The 17,488-nt window shown below is 40.9% G+C and overlaps 1 protein-coding gene across 1 annotated transcript; it reads right to left on the bottom strand.

Moving 5' to 3' along the window:
• Positions 1 to 1,150: 1,150 nt before the first annotated feature.
• On the bottom strand, positions 1,151 to 16,885 carry LOC142258979 (uncharacterized). The gene is given in 4 exon segments (XM_075331521.1): positions 1,151 to 1,285; positions 1,287 to 2,907; positions 16,327 to 16,440; positions 16,524 to 16,885. Coding segments are annotated over 4 exon segments (1,977 nt in total). The 5' UTR covers positions 16,657 to 16,885; the 3' UTR covers positions 1,151 to 1,176.
• Between the last annotated feature and the right edge of the window lie 603 nt (positions 16,886 to 17,488).

Genomic DNA, 17,488 nt, shown 5'->3' with positions numbered 1-17,488 from the left:
TCACAGGAGTGGCGGTGTTCTACTGCCGCTCCTGTCAGCTTCCGATGTAGCAGAGCTGAAAGCGTCGTGGGACCTTGCGTGGATTACGCCGAACCTGGAGGTGTTTTTGAGGGGTTAATAAAGTGGTGAAAGAGGATGTTCTTTTGTCTTTTATTCCAAATAAAGGATTTTTCGTTGTGTGTGTTTATTTTCTTTAACTTACAGGTTAATCATGGAAGGTATCTCGGGGAGACGCCTGCCATGATTAACCTAGGACTTAGTGACAGCTATGGGCTGCTGCCATTAACTCCTTATTACCCAGATTGTCACCGCACCAGGGCAATTCGGGATGAGCTGGGTAGAGTCCCGGGACTGTCGCATCTAATAGATCCGGCAATTCCGGGCGGCTGCTGGCTGATATTGTTAGGCTGGGGGGCTCCCCATAACGTGGAGCTCCCCATCCTGAGAATACAAGCCTTCAGCCGTATGGCTTTACCCTGGCTGGTATCAATATTGAGGGGGGACCTCACGTTGTTTTTTTTAATTATTATTTTTTTACTGCACGATATAGACACGCCCACCAACAGCTGTGATTGATTGCAGTGAGACAACTGTCACTCAGCGTGGGGGCGTGTCTGACTGCAACCAGTCATAGGCGCCGGTGGGCAGAGGAAGCAGGGAATAGGAGATTGAATAATGAGCTGCATGCAATTTCAAAAGAGAAGCCGCCACAGTGTGAACGCCGTGCAGCGCCGCACCCGTGATCGGGGAGTATTAGAGAGGGGGTGGGAGGGAGAGACCGACATCGACAGAGAGAGAGATAGAGACAAAGAGAGAGAGACCGACCGACAGAGAGAGAGACCGAAAGACCTGCGTTTGTTATTGTCAAATAAACATGCAAACGCACTGCTTAGCATTTTGGTAGCATTTTTCTACAACTCATTGATATCAATGGGTGTAGAACACTGCCAAAACGAACAAAAGAAGTGACATGCTACTTTTTTTTAAACGCAGAGATTTTCTCAAATTTTTGACAATCAAAACATTGCGTTTAAAAAAGCATCGTGCACACGGATTTTGCATGATTCTCATAGACTTTGCTGGGGAAGCAGCACGCATGAATTTTGACAATGTGACGCTGCAGCAACGCAAAAAAAAAAAAGCAACGTGCGCATGAGCCCTAAACATTTCAATTATTCAAATCATGAAAAAGGTTCCTTCCCTGTATGGCTTCATCAAATGTTTAACGAGATCCGATTTCTGAGAATAACATTTTCCACATTCAGAACATAAAAATGGTTTATTTTGTGTGATTTTTTTGATGGTAACCAAGACATAATTTCCTAGTAAAACATTTCCCACACTCTGAACATGAATATGGCTTCTCCCCTGTATAAGATCTTTGATGCCAAACAAAAACTGATTTCCGAATAAAACATTTCCCACATTCTGAACATGAAAATGGCTTCTCCCCTGTGTGAGATCTTTGATGCACAACAAGTTCCGATTTCTTAATAAAACATTTCCCACATTCTGAACATGAAAATGGCTTCTCCCCTGTGTGAATTTTCTGATGTCTAACAAGATCTGATTTCCGAATAAAAAATTTCCCACATTCTGAACATGAAAATGGCTTCGCCCCTGTGTGAGATCTTTGATGCACAACAAGTTCTGAATTCTGAATAAAACATTTCCCACATTCTGAACATGAAAATGGCTTCTCCCCTGTGTGAATTTTCTGATGTCTAACAAGGTCTGATTTCTGAAAAAAACATTTTCCACATTCTGAACATGAAAATGGTTTCGCCCCTGTGTGAGATCTTTGATGCACAACAAGTTCTGATTTCTTAATAAAACATTTCCCACATTCTGAACATGAAAATGGCTTCTCCCCTGTGTGAGATCTTTGATGCACAACAAGTTCTGATTTCTTAATAAAACATTTCCCACACTCTGAACATGAAAACGGCTTCTCCCCTGTGTGAATTTTCTGATGTCTAACAAGGTCTGATTTCTGAAAAAAACATTTTCCACACTCTGAACATGAAAATGGCTTCGCCCCTGTGTGAGATCTTTGATGCACAACAAGTTTTGATTTCTGAATAAAACATTTCCCACATTCTGAACATGAAAATGGCTTCGCCCCTGTGTGAGATTTTTGATGCACAACAAGTTCTGATTTCTGAATAAAACATTTCCCACACTCTGAACATGAAAACGGCTTCTCCCCTGTGTGAATTTTCTGATGTCTAACAAAGTTTGATTTCTGAATAAAACATTTCCCACATTCTGAACAGGAAAATGGCTTCTCCCCTGTGTGAGATCTTTGATGCACAACAAGTTTTGATTTCTGAATAAAACATTTCCCACACTCTGAACATGAAAACGGCTTCTCCCCTGTGTGAATTTTCTGATGTCTAACAAGTTTTGATTTCTGAATAAAACATTTCCCACATTCTGAACATGAAAATGGCTTCTCCCCTGTGTGAGATCTTTGATGCACAACAAGTTCTGAATTCTGAATAAAACATTTCCCACACTCTGAACATGAAAACGGCTTCTCCCCTGTGTGAATTTTCTGATGTCTAACAAGTTTTGATTTCTGAATAAAACATTTCCCACATTTTGAACATGAAAATGGCTTCTCCCCTGTGTGAGATCTTTGATGCACAACAAGTTTTGATTTCTTAATAAAACATTTCCCACATTCTGAACATGAAAATGGCTTCTCCACAGTGTGAGTTTTTTGATGATTGGAATTTTGGACTTGTTTGATAAGATCAGATGATAGATCAATCCTAGGAAGGACTGGAGGTATATGTGGGACAACAGCATGCTCCTCATATGTATCATGTGTGATAATTTCATCATCTGTTATAAATTCTGAAGATATTAGAGGTCCATCTGAACTCCCAATACAGTTATCTGCTAAATATAAACACAATGTTATTAGTTTTTAATGAAATTTTGAAAGCACATTGTGTTTTAAACCATAACATCAGAAATTAAACTAGGAAACAAATTATTCTGAATCTATTTTCTAATTTCGAGATCTTAGTGCTACATCTTTGTTAATTCGGACCTCCAATTCCGGTCTCCAAAATATCTCTCCAGTAGGACCAGTTCTCTGAAATGTCCTACAGTTAGTAATCTGATTTGTCACAATATGAATGCAGGATAGCGAGGCACAAGGGGCTCCTATACTGTCCCTCATGCTAGGAGACCTTAGGCTCTCTCTAACTTCTGGATTACTCCTGTAAGTGGAGATGCCAGTCTTGGGCCTTACTATTCTCCTGACCAGATGTAATCTGTTATCCCCCTAGGGAAGGAAGGGCCAGGAGTATGATGGAAACAGATTAAAACAAATAAGAAAACCAAAATTCAGACATACTGCAAACTCACAGAATTAAACAATGAGAGACTAAGGAGAAAAGCAAGAGTAGGAAAGCAGCAACAAAAAGACAACAAGGGTTAACACCAAAACTGGTCACAGCAACAATTCACAACACCTGACCAGACCAGTATAGGTAAACTACAGCTGGCATTAATGGAATAGTCCAGCCAGTATATGCAAGAGGGGAGCGAATGACACTGGCTCACCTACAGCATGTAATGAAAGATATTAACAAGCAGCCTAGCAGAGATTAACTCTTGCTAGCCTGCCTAAGCCTGTGGTTTCATGCCTGTGTCTACTTGAGCTGCTCACAAATATCAGAGAAGTTAGCAGGCAGAGTGCAGTATCCACAGATCCTGACGCTGCCATGCCAGTAGTCAGAAGCTGCAAAATTCTCCTAGTAACAATGACACACAACATAGACAATTTCAATGAGGGGTTTTTTTAAGACGAAAATAAAATAGTTAGAGACAGATGTCGGATATTTAACAGTGTTGTCCGGGACTTTAACGTTGATGGCCTATTCTGAGGCTTTGTAACCAAAGCAGGTAGCAGGGTCTTGCGGTCTATCCAAATATGTCTTCAAACCAAAAGGAGAAAAAGAGTTATTCCAGCACAATCTGCCAGAATAAAGGCTGCTTTACAAGTTTCAATAAAACGTGCGATCGCATTTGCGATTGCACCCGCCCCCATCGTTTCTGCGGCACGGCCAATTTGTTGCCCGTGTCGCACAATGCTGTAACCCCCGTCACACGTACTTACCTGCCATACGACCTCGCTGGGGGCGCCGAACATCCACTTCCTGAAGGGGAGGGACGTTTGGCGTCACAGCGACGTCACACAGCGGCCGCCCAATAGAAGCGGAGGGGCGGAGATGAGCGGGATGTAAACATCCCGCCCACCTTCTTCCTTCCGCATAGCACGGCGGGACGCAGGTAAGCGGTGTTCATCATTCCCGGGGTGTCACACACAGCGATGTGTGGTGCCAACCGGATGTTCAATTTTTAGAAAATGAATGACGTGTATGCGATCAACGTTTTTGCATACAATCGGAATCGCACGTAGGTGTCACACGCAACTACAACACTAACGCTGCCGGATGTGCGTCACTTACGACATGACCCCGCCGACACATCGTTAGATATATTGTAGCGTGTAAAGCCCGCTTAAGATGTGGAAATGTTGATAGATTAATAACATCATGTCACATGACTCTGAAGTGATCAAAGGTCCTTAATCAACTTTAGAATACAACTGATGGAGTCCCTAACAGAGTGCGGTTCCTGAGAAATTGTGCAGTTTGATTCCTCCCAACACTAGTCCTCACTGTAACTAGGTCTTATTTATGGAGTAGGGCTTTTATTTCAACCATTCTCCAAAAATCCCAACAAATCATGCTAGCTCTTATTTTTGGTGTAGGTCATCTTTTTTGGGAAACAGGGTATTCATGAATAGAGATGAGCGAACCGGTCGCGGTTCGGCTCGAGGTCGGTTCGCCGAACGGGGGTCCCGTTCGAGTTCGGTTCGTCGAACGTTCGACGAACCGAACTCGAGCCAATAGGCTAAAATGGGAGGCAATCACAAACACATAAAAATGCATTATAAATGTACACAAACAGTTAATAAACATTGCCATAACACTTACCGGTCCTCGCGATCCCTTCTGCACTCTGTCTCCTGCCGCTATTCCATCCGATGATCGCTGAATCCTCCCGGTGACGGCACTGCCAGCAGAGAAGCAGGACCTATCGTGACGTCAAAATAGCCATGTGACCAGTCACGTGGCTATTATCTCATTGGCTACAGACTGGTCACATGACTATGACGCGTCATGTAGGACCTGCGAGTGCATCTCTCCGGTACACGGTGCACATATGTGTATCGCCGTGTACCGGCGACATGCTCTAGCACACGGTCGACTCCCCGTTCCGTTAGGGACCGGCTGACACAGCCGGTCATTAACGGAGATCACCGTTGCCATAGCAACGCAGTTAGCGGTGACGTCACCGCTAACCGCAGCTCCGAGAGCACCGTTGCTATGGTAACGCGTCTGTCAGCGTTACCGCTGTTACCGCTAGCAGCCAGCACTGATCACTCACGGAGTGAAGGCTGCACGCTGCTTCCAGACTGTAGTGAGGATTGTAGTGAGGATGAGGTTCCCCAGCCCCAAGTGATGAGCTGGTGAACCTCATCCTCACTACAATCGTCACTACTACTACACTGGTGAGGATTGTACTGAGGATGAGGTTCCCCAGCCCCAAGTGATGGGCTGGTGAACCTTATCCTCACTACAATCGTCACTACTACTACACTAGTGAGGATTGTACTGAGGATGAGGTTCCCCAGCCCCAAGTGATGGGCTGGTGAACCTCATCCTCACTACAATCGTCACTACTACTACACTAGAAAGAAAGAAGACAGAAGAGCAGGACCGTGGAGGGCTGACAGGGGGTAATAAAGATGGAGTCTCTAATGTGTCTGTGTATTTATTTCTATTAAAGTATTTTTTCTCTGTGTGGTGTCTTTTTTTTAACCCTTTATTGGAGATTCTTAATGGCCGGGTCAAACGTGCCTGACATTAAGAATCTCTGGCTTAATACTGGCTAGTAAAACAAAGCCAGTATTAACTCATGATTACCCAACAAGCCACCCGGCTCCAGGGCTGTTGGAAGAGTTGGATACAGCGCCAGATGATGGCGCTTCTATGAGAGCGCCATTTTCTGGGACGGCTGCGGACTGAAATCCGCAGCAGAGGCGCCTAGAAACCTCGGGCTAACCTGTGCTGCGGATTCCAATCCCCAGCTGCCTAGTTGTACTCGGCTGGACACAAAAATGGAGCGAAGCCCACGTCATTTGTTTTTTAATTATTTCATGAAATAAGTGAAATAATTAAAAAAAAATGGGCTTCCCTATAATTTTGGTTCCCAGCCGGGTACAAATAGGCAACTGGGGGTTGGAGGCAGCCCGTGGCTGCCTGCTGTACCTGGCTAGCATACAAAAATATGGCGAAGCCCACGTCATTTTTTTGGTGGGCAAAAAACTTCTGCATACAGTCCTGGATGGAGTATGCTGAGCCTTGTAGTTCTGCAGCTGCTGTCTGCTCTTCTCCATACAGACAGACAGCAGCTGCAGAACTACAAGGCTCAGCATACTCCATCCAGGACTGTATGCAGAAGTTTTTTGCCCCCTGAAAAAATTATGTGGGCTTCGCCATATTTTTGTATGCTAGCCAGGTACAGCAGGCAGGTACGGCTGCCCCCAACCCCCAGTTGCCTATTTGTACCCGGCTGGGAACCAAAAATAAAGGGAAGCCCTTTTTTTATTATTTCATGAATTTCATGAAATAATTAGAAAACAAATGACGTAGGCTTCGCCCCATTTTTGTGTCCAGCCAGGTACAACTAGGCAGCTGGGGATTGGAATCCGCAGCACAGGTTGGCCTGAGCTTTCTGGGCCCCACTGCTGCGAATTGCAGTCTGCAGCCGCCTCAGAAAATGGCACTTTCATAGAAGCGCCATCTTCTGGCGCTGTATCCAACTCTTCCAGCACCTGCCTGCTATACCTGGCTAGCATACAAAAATATGGCGAAGCTCACGTCCTTTTTTTTGTAGTTTTTTGGCAAAAAAAATAAAAAATGCTTCCCTGGATTTTCCATTGCCAGTGAAGGTAACACCAAGCAGTGGGGGTTAGCAGCCAGTAGCTGCTTGGATTACCCTTAGCTAGCAATACAAAAAATGCAGCGGGAGCCCATATATATTTTTTTTAATTATTTATTTAAATAACTAAAAATAAAATGGGCTTCCCTGTATTTTGATTGCTGGACATCACAGTGCTGTAAAAATAAATCTTTAAAAAAATGACGTAGCGCTCCGCGGTATTTTTGATTCTCAGCAGATAAAGCAGACAGCTATGGGTTGCCACCCCCATCTGCCTGCCGTTACCTTGGTTGGCAATCAAAATACAGGGAAGCCCATTAATTTTTTCTATTTAAAAAATAGTTAAAAAAAAAAATGACGTTGGGTCCCCCCATTTTTGATAGCCAGCTAGGGTAAAGCAGATGGCTGTAGCCTGAAAACCACAGCTGGCAGCTTTACCGTGGTTGGGGATCCAATGTGGAGGTCCCCTCAGGCTCTTTTTTATAATTATTTTATAAATATTAATAATTACACAATAAAAGTAGGGTCCCCCCCAAATTGGATCACCAGCCAAGGTAAAGCGGACAGCTGTGGTCTGGTATTCTCAGGGTGGGAAGGTCCATAGTTATTGGGCCTTCACAGCCTAAAAATAGCAGGCCGCAGGCACCCCAGACGTGGCGCATCCACTAGATGCGCCAATCCTGGCGCTTCACCCCAGCTCATCCCGTGCCCTGGTGCAGTGGCAAACGGGGTAATAAATCGGGTTGATACTAGCTGTAAAGTCACCTGAGATCAAGCCCAGCAGTTTGTGATGTCATGGCGTCTATTAGATACCCAACATCATAAACTGTCAGTACTAACAAAAACAAAAAATCGACAAAAGAAATTTATTTGAAAAAACAGTCCCCAAAACATTTCCTCTTTCACCAATTTATTGTAAGAAAAAAAATAAAGGGGTCCCACGACGACTCTGGACCGTCTAGAATATGGGGGGGAGATACTCAGGGAACATATCCCCCATTTTCTAGGAGTGCGGACCCTTCATGTGAGGAGTGTGGGTGCAATGAATCTGCACTCACTCTCCCCGGGTCCACAGCAGCAGAGTCCATGTCGTAATAGTTGCTAACAAAGCTGCAATGCCCTGCTCATGAGGTAAGGGCATGCCTAATCAGGAGAACTACTGTAGAGGAAGCTCTGCTCACTGGTATATAGGTGCTCAGAGGTAATAATAGATAAAATTAGTGAGTAACCTCGGCACTCTAAATCTCCCAGACTAAGTCAGTAAGTCACAACGGATAGTAATGCAAAATCACTCTTTATTGGTCCGTATTTAGAAAAAAAAAATTTCATAAGCATATATGTTTTTGTCCAAAACAAGTTACAAATGACGTTTCGGCCTCAGCCTTCGTCAGATTGGACTTATCTGCTTGTAATCATGAAAAATGACAATAATCAGTATCACATAAGAGTGAGAGAACAATAACATAAACTCGAACAATGTAGAGGTACAATTGGGATGCAGCAAAAAAATTGCAACACAGCAAGAAATGAAACACATGATACAAATGTCATAATACAGTACAAGGACAATATAGTAATGACAAATATGGGGTCAGAGTAGGCTTAGACAGCTCTGGTACGAAAGAGATGTCAATCATAAAGTAACATGTGCAGTAGGTGTAGAGCTACAGTATGCATGGCAGAGCTAATGGGTAGACTGACCATAGAAAAAGAACGGAGAAAAAGTGGAGAAAAAGTGGAGAAAAAATGGAGAAAAAGTGGAGAAAAAGTGGAGAATAAGTGGAGAAAAAATGGAGAAAAAGTGGAGAAAAAGTGGAGAAAAAATGGAGAAAAAATGGAGAAAAAAATGGAGAAAAAGTGGAGAAAAAATGGAGAAAAAAATGGAGAAAAAGTGGAGAAAAAGTGGAGAAAAAAATGGAGAAAAAGTGGAGAAAAAATGGAGAAAAAGTGGAGAAAAAGTGGAGAAAAAAATGGAGAAAAAGTGGAGAAAAAGTGGAGAAAAAGTGGAGAAAAAAATGGAGAAAAAGTGGAGAAAAAGTGGAGAATAAGTGGAGAAATTCTCCATTTTTTCTCCACTTATTCTCCACTTTTTTCTCCACTTTTTCTCCACTTTTTCTCCACTTTTTCTCCATTTTTTTCTCCACTTTTTCTCCACTTTTTCTCCACTTTTTCTCCACTTTTTCTCCACTTATTCTCCATTTTAAGTGGAGAAAAAGTGGAGAAAAAGTGGAGAAAAAGTGGAGAAAAAGTGGAGAAAAAAGTGGAGAAAAAGTGGAGAAAAAATATGGAGAAAAAGTGGAGAAAAAGTGGAGAAAAAGATGGAGAAAAAAATGGAGAAAAAGTAAAGAAAAAGTGGAGAAAAAGTGGAGAAAAAGTGGAGAAAAAGTGGAGAAATAGTGGAGAATAAGTGGAGAATAAGTGGAGAAAAAATGGAGAATAAGTGGAGAAAAAGTGGAGAAAAAGTGGAGAAAAAGTGGAGAAAAAGTGGAGAAAAAGTGGAGAAATAGTGGAGAAAAAGTGGAGAATAAGTGGAGAAAAAGTGGAGAAAAAGTGGAGAAAAAATGGAGAAAATAATGGAGAAAAAGTGGAGAAAAAGTGGAGAAAAAGTGGAGAAAAAGTGGAGAAAAAGTGGAGAATAAGTGGAGAAAAAATGGAGAAAAAAATGGAGAAAAAGTGGAGAAAAAGTAGAGAAAAAGTGGAGAAAAAGTGGAGAAAAAGTGGAGAAAAAGTGGAGAAAAAGTGGAGAAAAAATGGAGAAAATAATGGAGAAAAAGTGGAGAAAAAGTGGAGAAAAAATGGAGAATAAGTGGAGAAAAAATGGAGAATAAGTGGAGAAAAAGTGGAGAAAAAGTGGAGAAAAAGTGGAGAAAAAAATGGAGAAAAAGTGGAGAAAAAGTGGAGAAAAAAGTGGAGAAAAAGTGGAGAAAAAGTGGAGAAAAAAATGGAGAAAAAGTGGAGAAAAAGTGGAGAAAAAGTGGAGAATAAGTGGAGAAAAAATGGAGAAAAAAATGGAGAAAAAGTGGAGAAAAAGTGGAGAAAAAGTGGAGAAAAAGTGGAGAAAAAATGGAGAAAAAAATGGAGAAAAAGTGGAGAAAAAGTGGAGAAAAAGTGGAGAAAAAGTGGAGAAAAAGTGGAGAAAAAATGGAGAAAAAATGGAGAAAAAAATGGAGAAAAAGTGGAGAAAAAGTGGAGAAAAAGTGGAGAAAAAAAATGGAGAAAAAGTGGAGAATAAGTGGAGAAAAAATGGAGAATAAGTGGAGAAAAAATGGAGAAAAAAATGGAGAAAAAGTGGAGAAAAAGTGGAGAAAAAGTGGAGAAAAAATGGAGAAAAAATGGAGAAAAAAATGGAGAAAAAGTGGAGAAAAAATGGAGAAAAAAATGGAGAAAAAGTGGAGAAAAAGTGGAGAAAAAAATGGAGAAAAAGTGGAGAAAAAATGGAGAAAAAGTGGAGAAAAAGTGGAGAAAAAAATGGAGAAAAAGTGGAGAAAAAGTGGAGAAAAAGTGGAGAAAAAAATGGAGAAAAAGTGGAGAAAAAGTGGAGAAAAAGTGGAGAAAAAAATGGAGAAAAAGTGGAGAAAAAATGGAGAAAAAAATGGAGAAAAAGTAAAGAAAAAGTGGAGAAAAAGTGGAGAAAAAGTGGAGAAAAAGTGGAGAAATAGTGGAGAATAAGTGGAGAATAAGTGGAGAAAAAATGGAGAATAAGTGGAGAAAAAGTGGAGAAAAAGTGGAGAAAAAGTGGAGAAAAAGTGGAGAAAAAGTGGAGAAAAAGTGGAGAAATAGTGGAGAAAAAGTGGAGAATAAGTGGAGAAAAAGTGGAGAAAAAGTGGAGAAAAAATGGAGAAAATAATGGAGAAAAAGTGGAGAAAAAGTGGAGAAAAAGTGGAGAAAAAGTGGAGAAAAAGTGGAGAATAAGTGGAGAAAAAATGGAGAAAAAAATGGAGAAAAAGTGGAGAAAAAGTAGAGAAAAAGTGGAGAAAAAGTGGAGAAAAAGTGGAGAAAAAGTGGAGAAAAAGTGGAGAAAAAATGGAGAAAATAATGGAGAAAAAGTGGAGAAAAAGTGGAGAAAAAATGGAGAATAAGTGGAGAAAAAATGGAGAATAAGTGGAGAAAAAGTGGAGAAAAAGTGGAGAAAAAGTGGAGAAAAAAATGGAGAAAAAGTGGAGAAAAAGTGGAGAAAAAAGTGGAGAAAAAGTGGAGAAAAAGTGGAGAAAAAAATGGAGAAAAAGTGGAGAAAAAGTGGAGAAAAAGTGGAGAATAAGTGGAGAAAAAATGGAGAAAAAAATGGAGAAAAAGTGGAGAAAAAGTGGAGAAAAAGTGGAGAAAAAGTGGAGAAAAAATGGAGAAAAAAATGGAGAAAAAGTGGAGAAAAAGTGGAGAAAAAGTGGAGAAAAAGTGGAGAAAAAGTGGAGAAAAAATGGAGAAAAAATGGAGAAAAAAATGGAGAAAAAGTGGAGAAAAAGTGGAGAAAAAGTGGAGAAAAAAAATGGAGAAAAAGTGGAGAATAAGTGGAGAAAAAATGGAGAATAAGTGGAGAAAAAATGGAGAAAAAAATGGAGAAAAAGTGGAGAAAAAGTGGAGAAAAAGTGGAGAAAAAAATGGAGAAAAAGTGGAGAAAAATTGGAGAAAAAGTGGAGAAAAAGTGGAGAGAAAATGGAGAAAAAAATGGAGAAAAAGTGGAGAAAAAGTGGAGAAAAAATGGAGAAAAAAATGGAGAAAAAGTGGAGAAAAAGTGGAGAAAAAGTGGAGAATAAGTGGAGAAAAAGTGGAGAAAAAGTGGAGAAAAAGTGGAGAAAAAAGTGGAGAAAAAAGTGGAGAAAAAGTGGAGAAAAAAAATGGAGAAAAAGTGGAGAAAAAGTGGAGAAAAAGTGGAGAAAAAGTGGAGAAAAAGTGGAGAAAAAGTGGAGAATAAGTGGAGAATAAGTGGAGAAAAAATGGAGAAAAAAATGGAGAAAAAGTGGAGAAAAAGTGGAGAAAAAGTGGAGAAAAAAGTGGAGAAAAAAGTGGAGAAAAAGTGGAGAAAAAGTGGAGAAAAAGTGGAGAAAAAAAATGGAGAAAAAGTGGAGAAAAAGTGGAGAAAAAGTGGAGAAAAAGTGGAGAATAAGTGGAGAATAAGTGGAGAATAAGTGGAGAAAAAATGGAGAAAAAGTGGAGAATAAGTGGAGAATAAGTGGAGAAAAAATGGAGAAAAAGTGGAGAAAAAGTGGAGAAAAAGTGGAGAATAAGTGGAGAATAAGTGGAGAAATTCTCCATTTTTTCTCCACTTATTCTCCACTTTTTTCTCCACTTTTTCTCCACTTTTTCTCCACTTTTTCTCCATTTTTTTCTCCACTTTTTCTCCACTTTTTCTCCACTTTTTCTCCACTTTTTCTCCACTTATTCTCCATTTTAAGTGGAGAAAAAGTGGAGAAAAAGTGGAGAAAAAGTGGAGAAAAAGTGGAGAAAAAAGTGGAGAAAAAGTGGAGAAAAAATGGAGAAAAAGTGGAGAAAAAGTGGAGAAAAAGATGGAGAAAAAAATGGAGAAAAAATGGAGAAAAAATGGAGAAAAAGTGGAGAAAAAGTGGAGAAAAAATGGAGAAAAAAATGGAGAAAAAGTGGAGAAAAAGTGGAGAAAAAGTGGAGAAAAAGATGGAGAAAAAAATGGAGAAAAAGTGGAGAAAAAGTGGAGAAAAAGTGGAGAAAAAAGTGGAGAAAAAGTGGAGAAAAAGTGGAGAAAAAAGTGGAGAAAAAGTGGAGAAAAAGTGGAGAAAAAAGTGGAGAAAAAGTGGAGAAAAAGTGGAGAAAAAGTGGAGAAAAAAATGGAGAAAAAGTGGAGAAAAAGTGGAGAATAGGTGGAGAAAAAATGGAGAATAAGTGGAGAATAAGTGGAGAATAAGTGGAGAATAAGTGGAGAAAAATGGAGAAAAAGTGGAGAAAAAGTGGAGAAAAAGTGGAGAAAAAAATGGAGAAAAAGTGGAGAAAAAGTGGAGAAAAAGTGGAGAAAAAAATGGAGAAAAAGTGGAGAAAAAGTGGAGAATAAGTGGAGAAATTCTCCATTTTTTCTCCACTTATTCTCCACTTTTTTCTCCACTTTTTCTCCACTTTTTCTCCACTTTTTCTCCATTTTTTTCTCCACTTTTTCTCCACTTTTTCTCCACTTTTTCTCCACTTTTTCTCCACTTATTCTCCATTTTAAGTGGAGAAAAAGTGGAGAAAAAGTGGAGAAAAAGTGGAGAAAAAGTGGAGAAAAAAGTGGAGAAAAAGTGGAGAAAAAATATGGAGAAAAAGTGGAGAAAAAGTGGAGAAAAAGATGGAGAAAAAAATGGAGAAAAAATGGAGAAAAAATGGAGAAAAAGTGGAGAAAAAGTGGAGAAAAAGTGGAGAAAAAAGTGGAGAAAAAGTGGAGAAAAAATGGAGAAAAAGTGGAGAAAAAGATGGAGAAAAAAATGGAGAAAAAATGGAGAAAAAATGGAGAAAAAGTGGAGAAAAAGTGGAGAAAAAGTGGAGAAAAAATGGAGAAAAAAATGGAGAAAAAGTGGAGAAAAAGTGGAGAAAAAGTGGAGAAAAAGATGGAGAAAAAAATGGAGAAAAAGTGGAGAAAAAGTGGAGAAAAAGTGGAGAAAAAAGTGGAGAAAAAGTGGAGAAAAAGTGGAGAAAAAGTGGAGAAAAAAGTGGAGAAAAAGTGGAGAAAAAGTGGAGAAAAAAGTGGAGAAAAAGTGGAGAAAAAGTGGAGAAAAAGTGGAGAAAAAAATGGAGAAAAAGTGGAGAAAAAGTGGAGAATAGGTGGAGAAAAAATGGAGAATAAGTGGAGAATAAGTGGAGAATAAGTGGAGAATAAGTGGAGAAAAATGGAGAAAAAGTGGAGAAAAAGTGGAGAAAAAAAGGAGAAAAAAATGGAGAAAAAGTGGAGAAAAAGTGGAGAAAAAGTGGAGAAAAAGTGGAGAAAAAAATGGAGAAAAAGTGGAGAAAAAGTGGAGAAAAAGTGGAGAAAAAGATGGAGAAAAAAATGGAGAAAAAGTGGAGAAAAAGTGGAGAAAAAGTGGAGAAAAAAGTGGAGAAAAAGTGGAGAAAAAAGTGGAGAAAAAGTGGAGAAAAAGTGGAGAAAAAGTGGAGAAAAAGTGGAGAAAAAGTGGAGAAAAAGTGGAGAAAAAAATGGAGAAAAAGTGGAGAAAAAGTGGAGAATAGGTGGAGAAAAAATGGAGAATAAGTGGAGAATAAGTGGAGAATAAGTGGAGAATAAGTGGAGAAAAATGGAGAAAAAGTGGAGAAAAAGTGGAGAAAAAAATGGAGAAAAAGTGGAGAAAAAGTGGAGAAAAAGTGGAGAAAAAATGGAGAGAAAAAGTGGAGAAAAAATGGAGAAAAAAAGTGGAGAAAAAGTGGAGAAAAAAATGGAGAAAAAGTGGAGAAAAAGTGGAGAAAAAAGTGGAGAAAAAGTGGAGAAAAAGTGGAGAAAAAGTGGAGAAAAAGTGGAGAAAAAGTGGAGAAAAAATGGAGAAAAAAATGGAGAAAAAGTGGAGAAAAAAATGGAGAAAAAGTGGAGAAAAAGTGGAGAAAAAAGTGGAGAAAAAGTGGAGAAAAAGTGGAGAAAAAGTGGAGAAAAAATGGAGAAAAAAATGGAGAAAAAGTGGAGAAAAAAATGGAGAAAAAGTGGAGAAAAAGTGGAGAAAAAATGGAGAAAAAAATGTAGAAAAAGTGGAGAAAAAATGTAGAAAAAGTGGAGAAAAAATGGAGAAAAAGTGGAGCACCCTTTGGTGCCTTTCATGTGGCACTAAGGGGTGCTTAGCTTTGTATTTAGCCAAAAAAATGAAAAAAAAAATGATGTAGGGTTCCCCCTAGTTTTGTAGCCAGCTAGGGTAAAGCAGACGGCTGCAGCCTGCAGACCACAGCTGGCAACCTCACCTTGGCTGGTAATCCAAAACTGAGGGCACCCCACGCTGTTATTTTAAATTAAATAAATAATTTAAAAAAAAAACACGTAGGGGTCCCCCAAAATTGGATCACCAGCCAAGGTAAAGCAGACAGCTGGGGCCTGATATTCTCAGACTAGGGAGGTCCATGGTTATTGGACTCTCCCCAGCCTAAAAAAGCAGGACGCAGCCGCCCCAGAAGTGGCGCATCCATTAGATGCGCCAATCCTGGTGCTTCGCCCCAGCTCATCCCGCGCCCTGGTGCGGTGGCAAACGGGGTAATATATAGGGTTAATACCAGATGTGTAATGTCACCTGGCATCAAGCCCTGGGGTTGGTGAGGTCAGACGTCTATCAGATACCCGACATCACCAACCCAGTCAGTAATAAAAAAAAAAATAGACGACAAACACATTTTTATTTGAAAAAACACTCCCCAAAAGATTCCCTCTTTAACCAATTTATTAGAATGAAAAACAAATCCAGGTCTGGTGTAATCCAAGGGGTTGCCATGACGATCCACACTGTCCCAGTCAATGAAGAGCAGGATGTTCCCCATTGGATGGGAGAGCAGTGCAGTGACCTGAGCTAACATCAATGGGTCAGCCCAGGTCACTGCAGGGGATGACAAGTGCTGCTGTCAGCGAGGTACATTACCTGCGCTGATCTCCAGCACACTGTCTGACAGCCTTTGTCACTGAGTTCAATGACCGGCGCCTTCACACCAAGTATCGCGAGAGGCCCGTGACGTCACCGCTAGTCAGTCTCGGGTCGGAAGCGAGAGGTGATGTGACAAGCGGCGGCCATGGAGGACAGTGACAGCGCTGAGGTCGGGATGGCGGGACTTCATCACCGCAGGTAAGCCGAGCGGGGGTGTGTGTGTGTGTGTGTGTGTGTGTGTACATGCCGCGGGCAGGAGGGAGCGGAGCGAGCTGAGCGGGGAAGTGTGGGCTTCCTGCACGTAACTAGGATAAACATCGGGTTACTAACCAAAGCGCTTTGGTTGGATACCCGATGTTTATCTTGGTTACCAGCTTCTGGCAGGCTGCCAGCGATGGCTCCTGCACACTGTAGCTGTAAAAAGCCCTGCTTTTTGCTGCTAGAACCGTTCTCGAACGTATCTAGAACTATCGAGCTTTTGCAAAAAGCTCGAGTTCTAGTTCGATCTCGAACAGCCCCCAAAATCACTCGAGCCGCGAACTGGAGAACCTCGAACCTCGAACCGCGCTCAACTCTATTCATGAACCCTCTGCAGGTCTTTGAGTTGCCTTCATAACAACATAGAGAAGGCACTAGAAACAAACAGCAGAAGAAGCAGAAGCAAAGAAAACATAGCTGAAAAAAACCAGAGCAGAAAGTCTAAAAATGTAATCACAAAATTAGTGCAGAAAGTACATGAGTAGATATCTCTTACTGGATAGAGCTGGAGGAAGCACATCCTGAGGAACATCGGGATCTTCTTGTTTACAGTCCTGTGGGAGAAGAGGACGGGGACATCTCTCTGGTGTTGTCCTCTTACTGGATAGACCTGGAGGAGACACATACAGGGACTGAATTCATTCCTTACATACAGATAATTATAGGCCGTGTGTATTTAGTCCTGTCTATTACCTGGTGATGTGAGGGGCTGGGGAACCTCCATCATGACGTCCTTGTACAGATCTTTGTGTCCTTCTAAATACTCCCACTCCTCCATGGAGAAATAGACGGTGACGTCCTGACACCTTATAGGAACCTGACACATACAATGATACAGTCACTCCCGATCCCTTCATAGCGTTACTGTATAATGTCCCAGCATTCCCAGCAGTGTCACCTCTCCAGTCAGCAGCTCAATCATCTTGTAGGTGAGTTCTAGGATCTTCTGGTCATTGATGTCCTCATGTATCGGGGGGTGAGGTGGAGGCCCCGTGATTGGGCTCAGGGGTCTTCCCCATCCCTCAGACACAGGGGCCTGACAGCGCTCACTAGAGGTCTTCTTCACTACTGTGTAATCCTGGTTATGGAGAGACACAGTAATAAATCTCACTCCAGACATTTCCAGAGTCCTCACCTCTCCAGTTCTGTCCATCTGTTATTCCCATAGATAAGAATGGTATAATGTGACGTCATCAGAATCTCTCACCTCTCCAGTAAGCCGGAAGAGGATCTCTAGGGTGAGGTGTAATATCCTCTCCGCCATCTTGTCCCTGTCCATATCCATCCTTCACGGGCAATCAGGAGAATTCTGTTATATAGAAGATCTCCACTGAGAGGATCCGATATTATAAGGACCTGAATGGGAAGGAGATGAGCCGATATGTAAAATTAATGGAGATAAGGGAGGTGAGATATCATTTGGGTACTAAAAAATATTCAACATGAAATGTGCTATGTAAATAGTACAACTGTGAAAGTAGCACATTATCGTTATAAAAAAACAATCCTTCATACGACAATGTGAATGGAAAAATAAAAGAGTAATTGCTTCCATAATAAAGCGGGCTTACACGCTACGACATCGCTAATGCTAAGTCGTTGGGGTCACGGAATTGGTGACGCACATCCGGCCGCATTAGCGATGCAGTTGCGTGTGA

This window comes from Anomaloglossus baeobatrachus (assembly GCF_048569485.1).
Source record: "Anomaloglossus baeobatrachus isolate aAnoBae1 chromosome 5 unlocalized genomic scaffold, aAnoBae1.hap1 SUPER_5_unloc_20, whole genome shotgun sequence".
Taxonomy (NCBI): domain Eukaryota; kingdom Metazoa; phylum Chordata; class Amphibia; order Anura; family Aromobatidae; genus Anomaloglossus; species Anomaloglossus baeobatrachus.
Note: the sequence above shows the minus strand (reverse complement) of the source record. Positions and strands in the feature narration are given on the sequence as shown.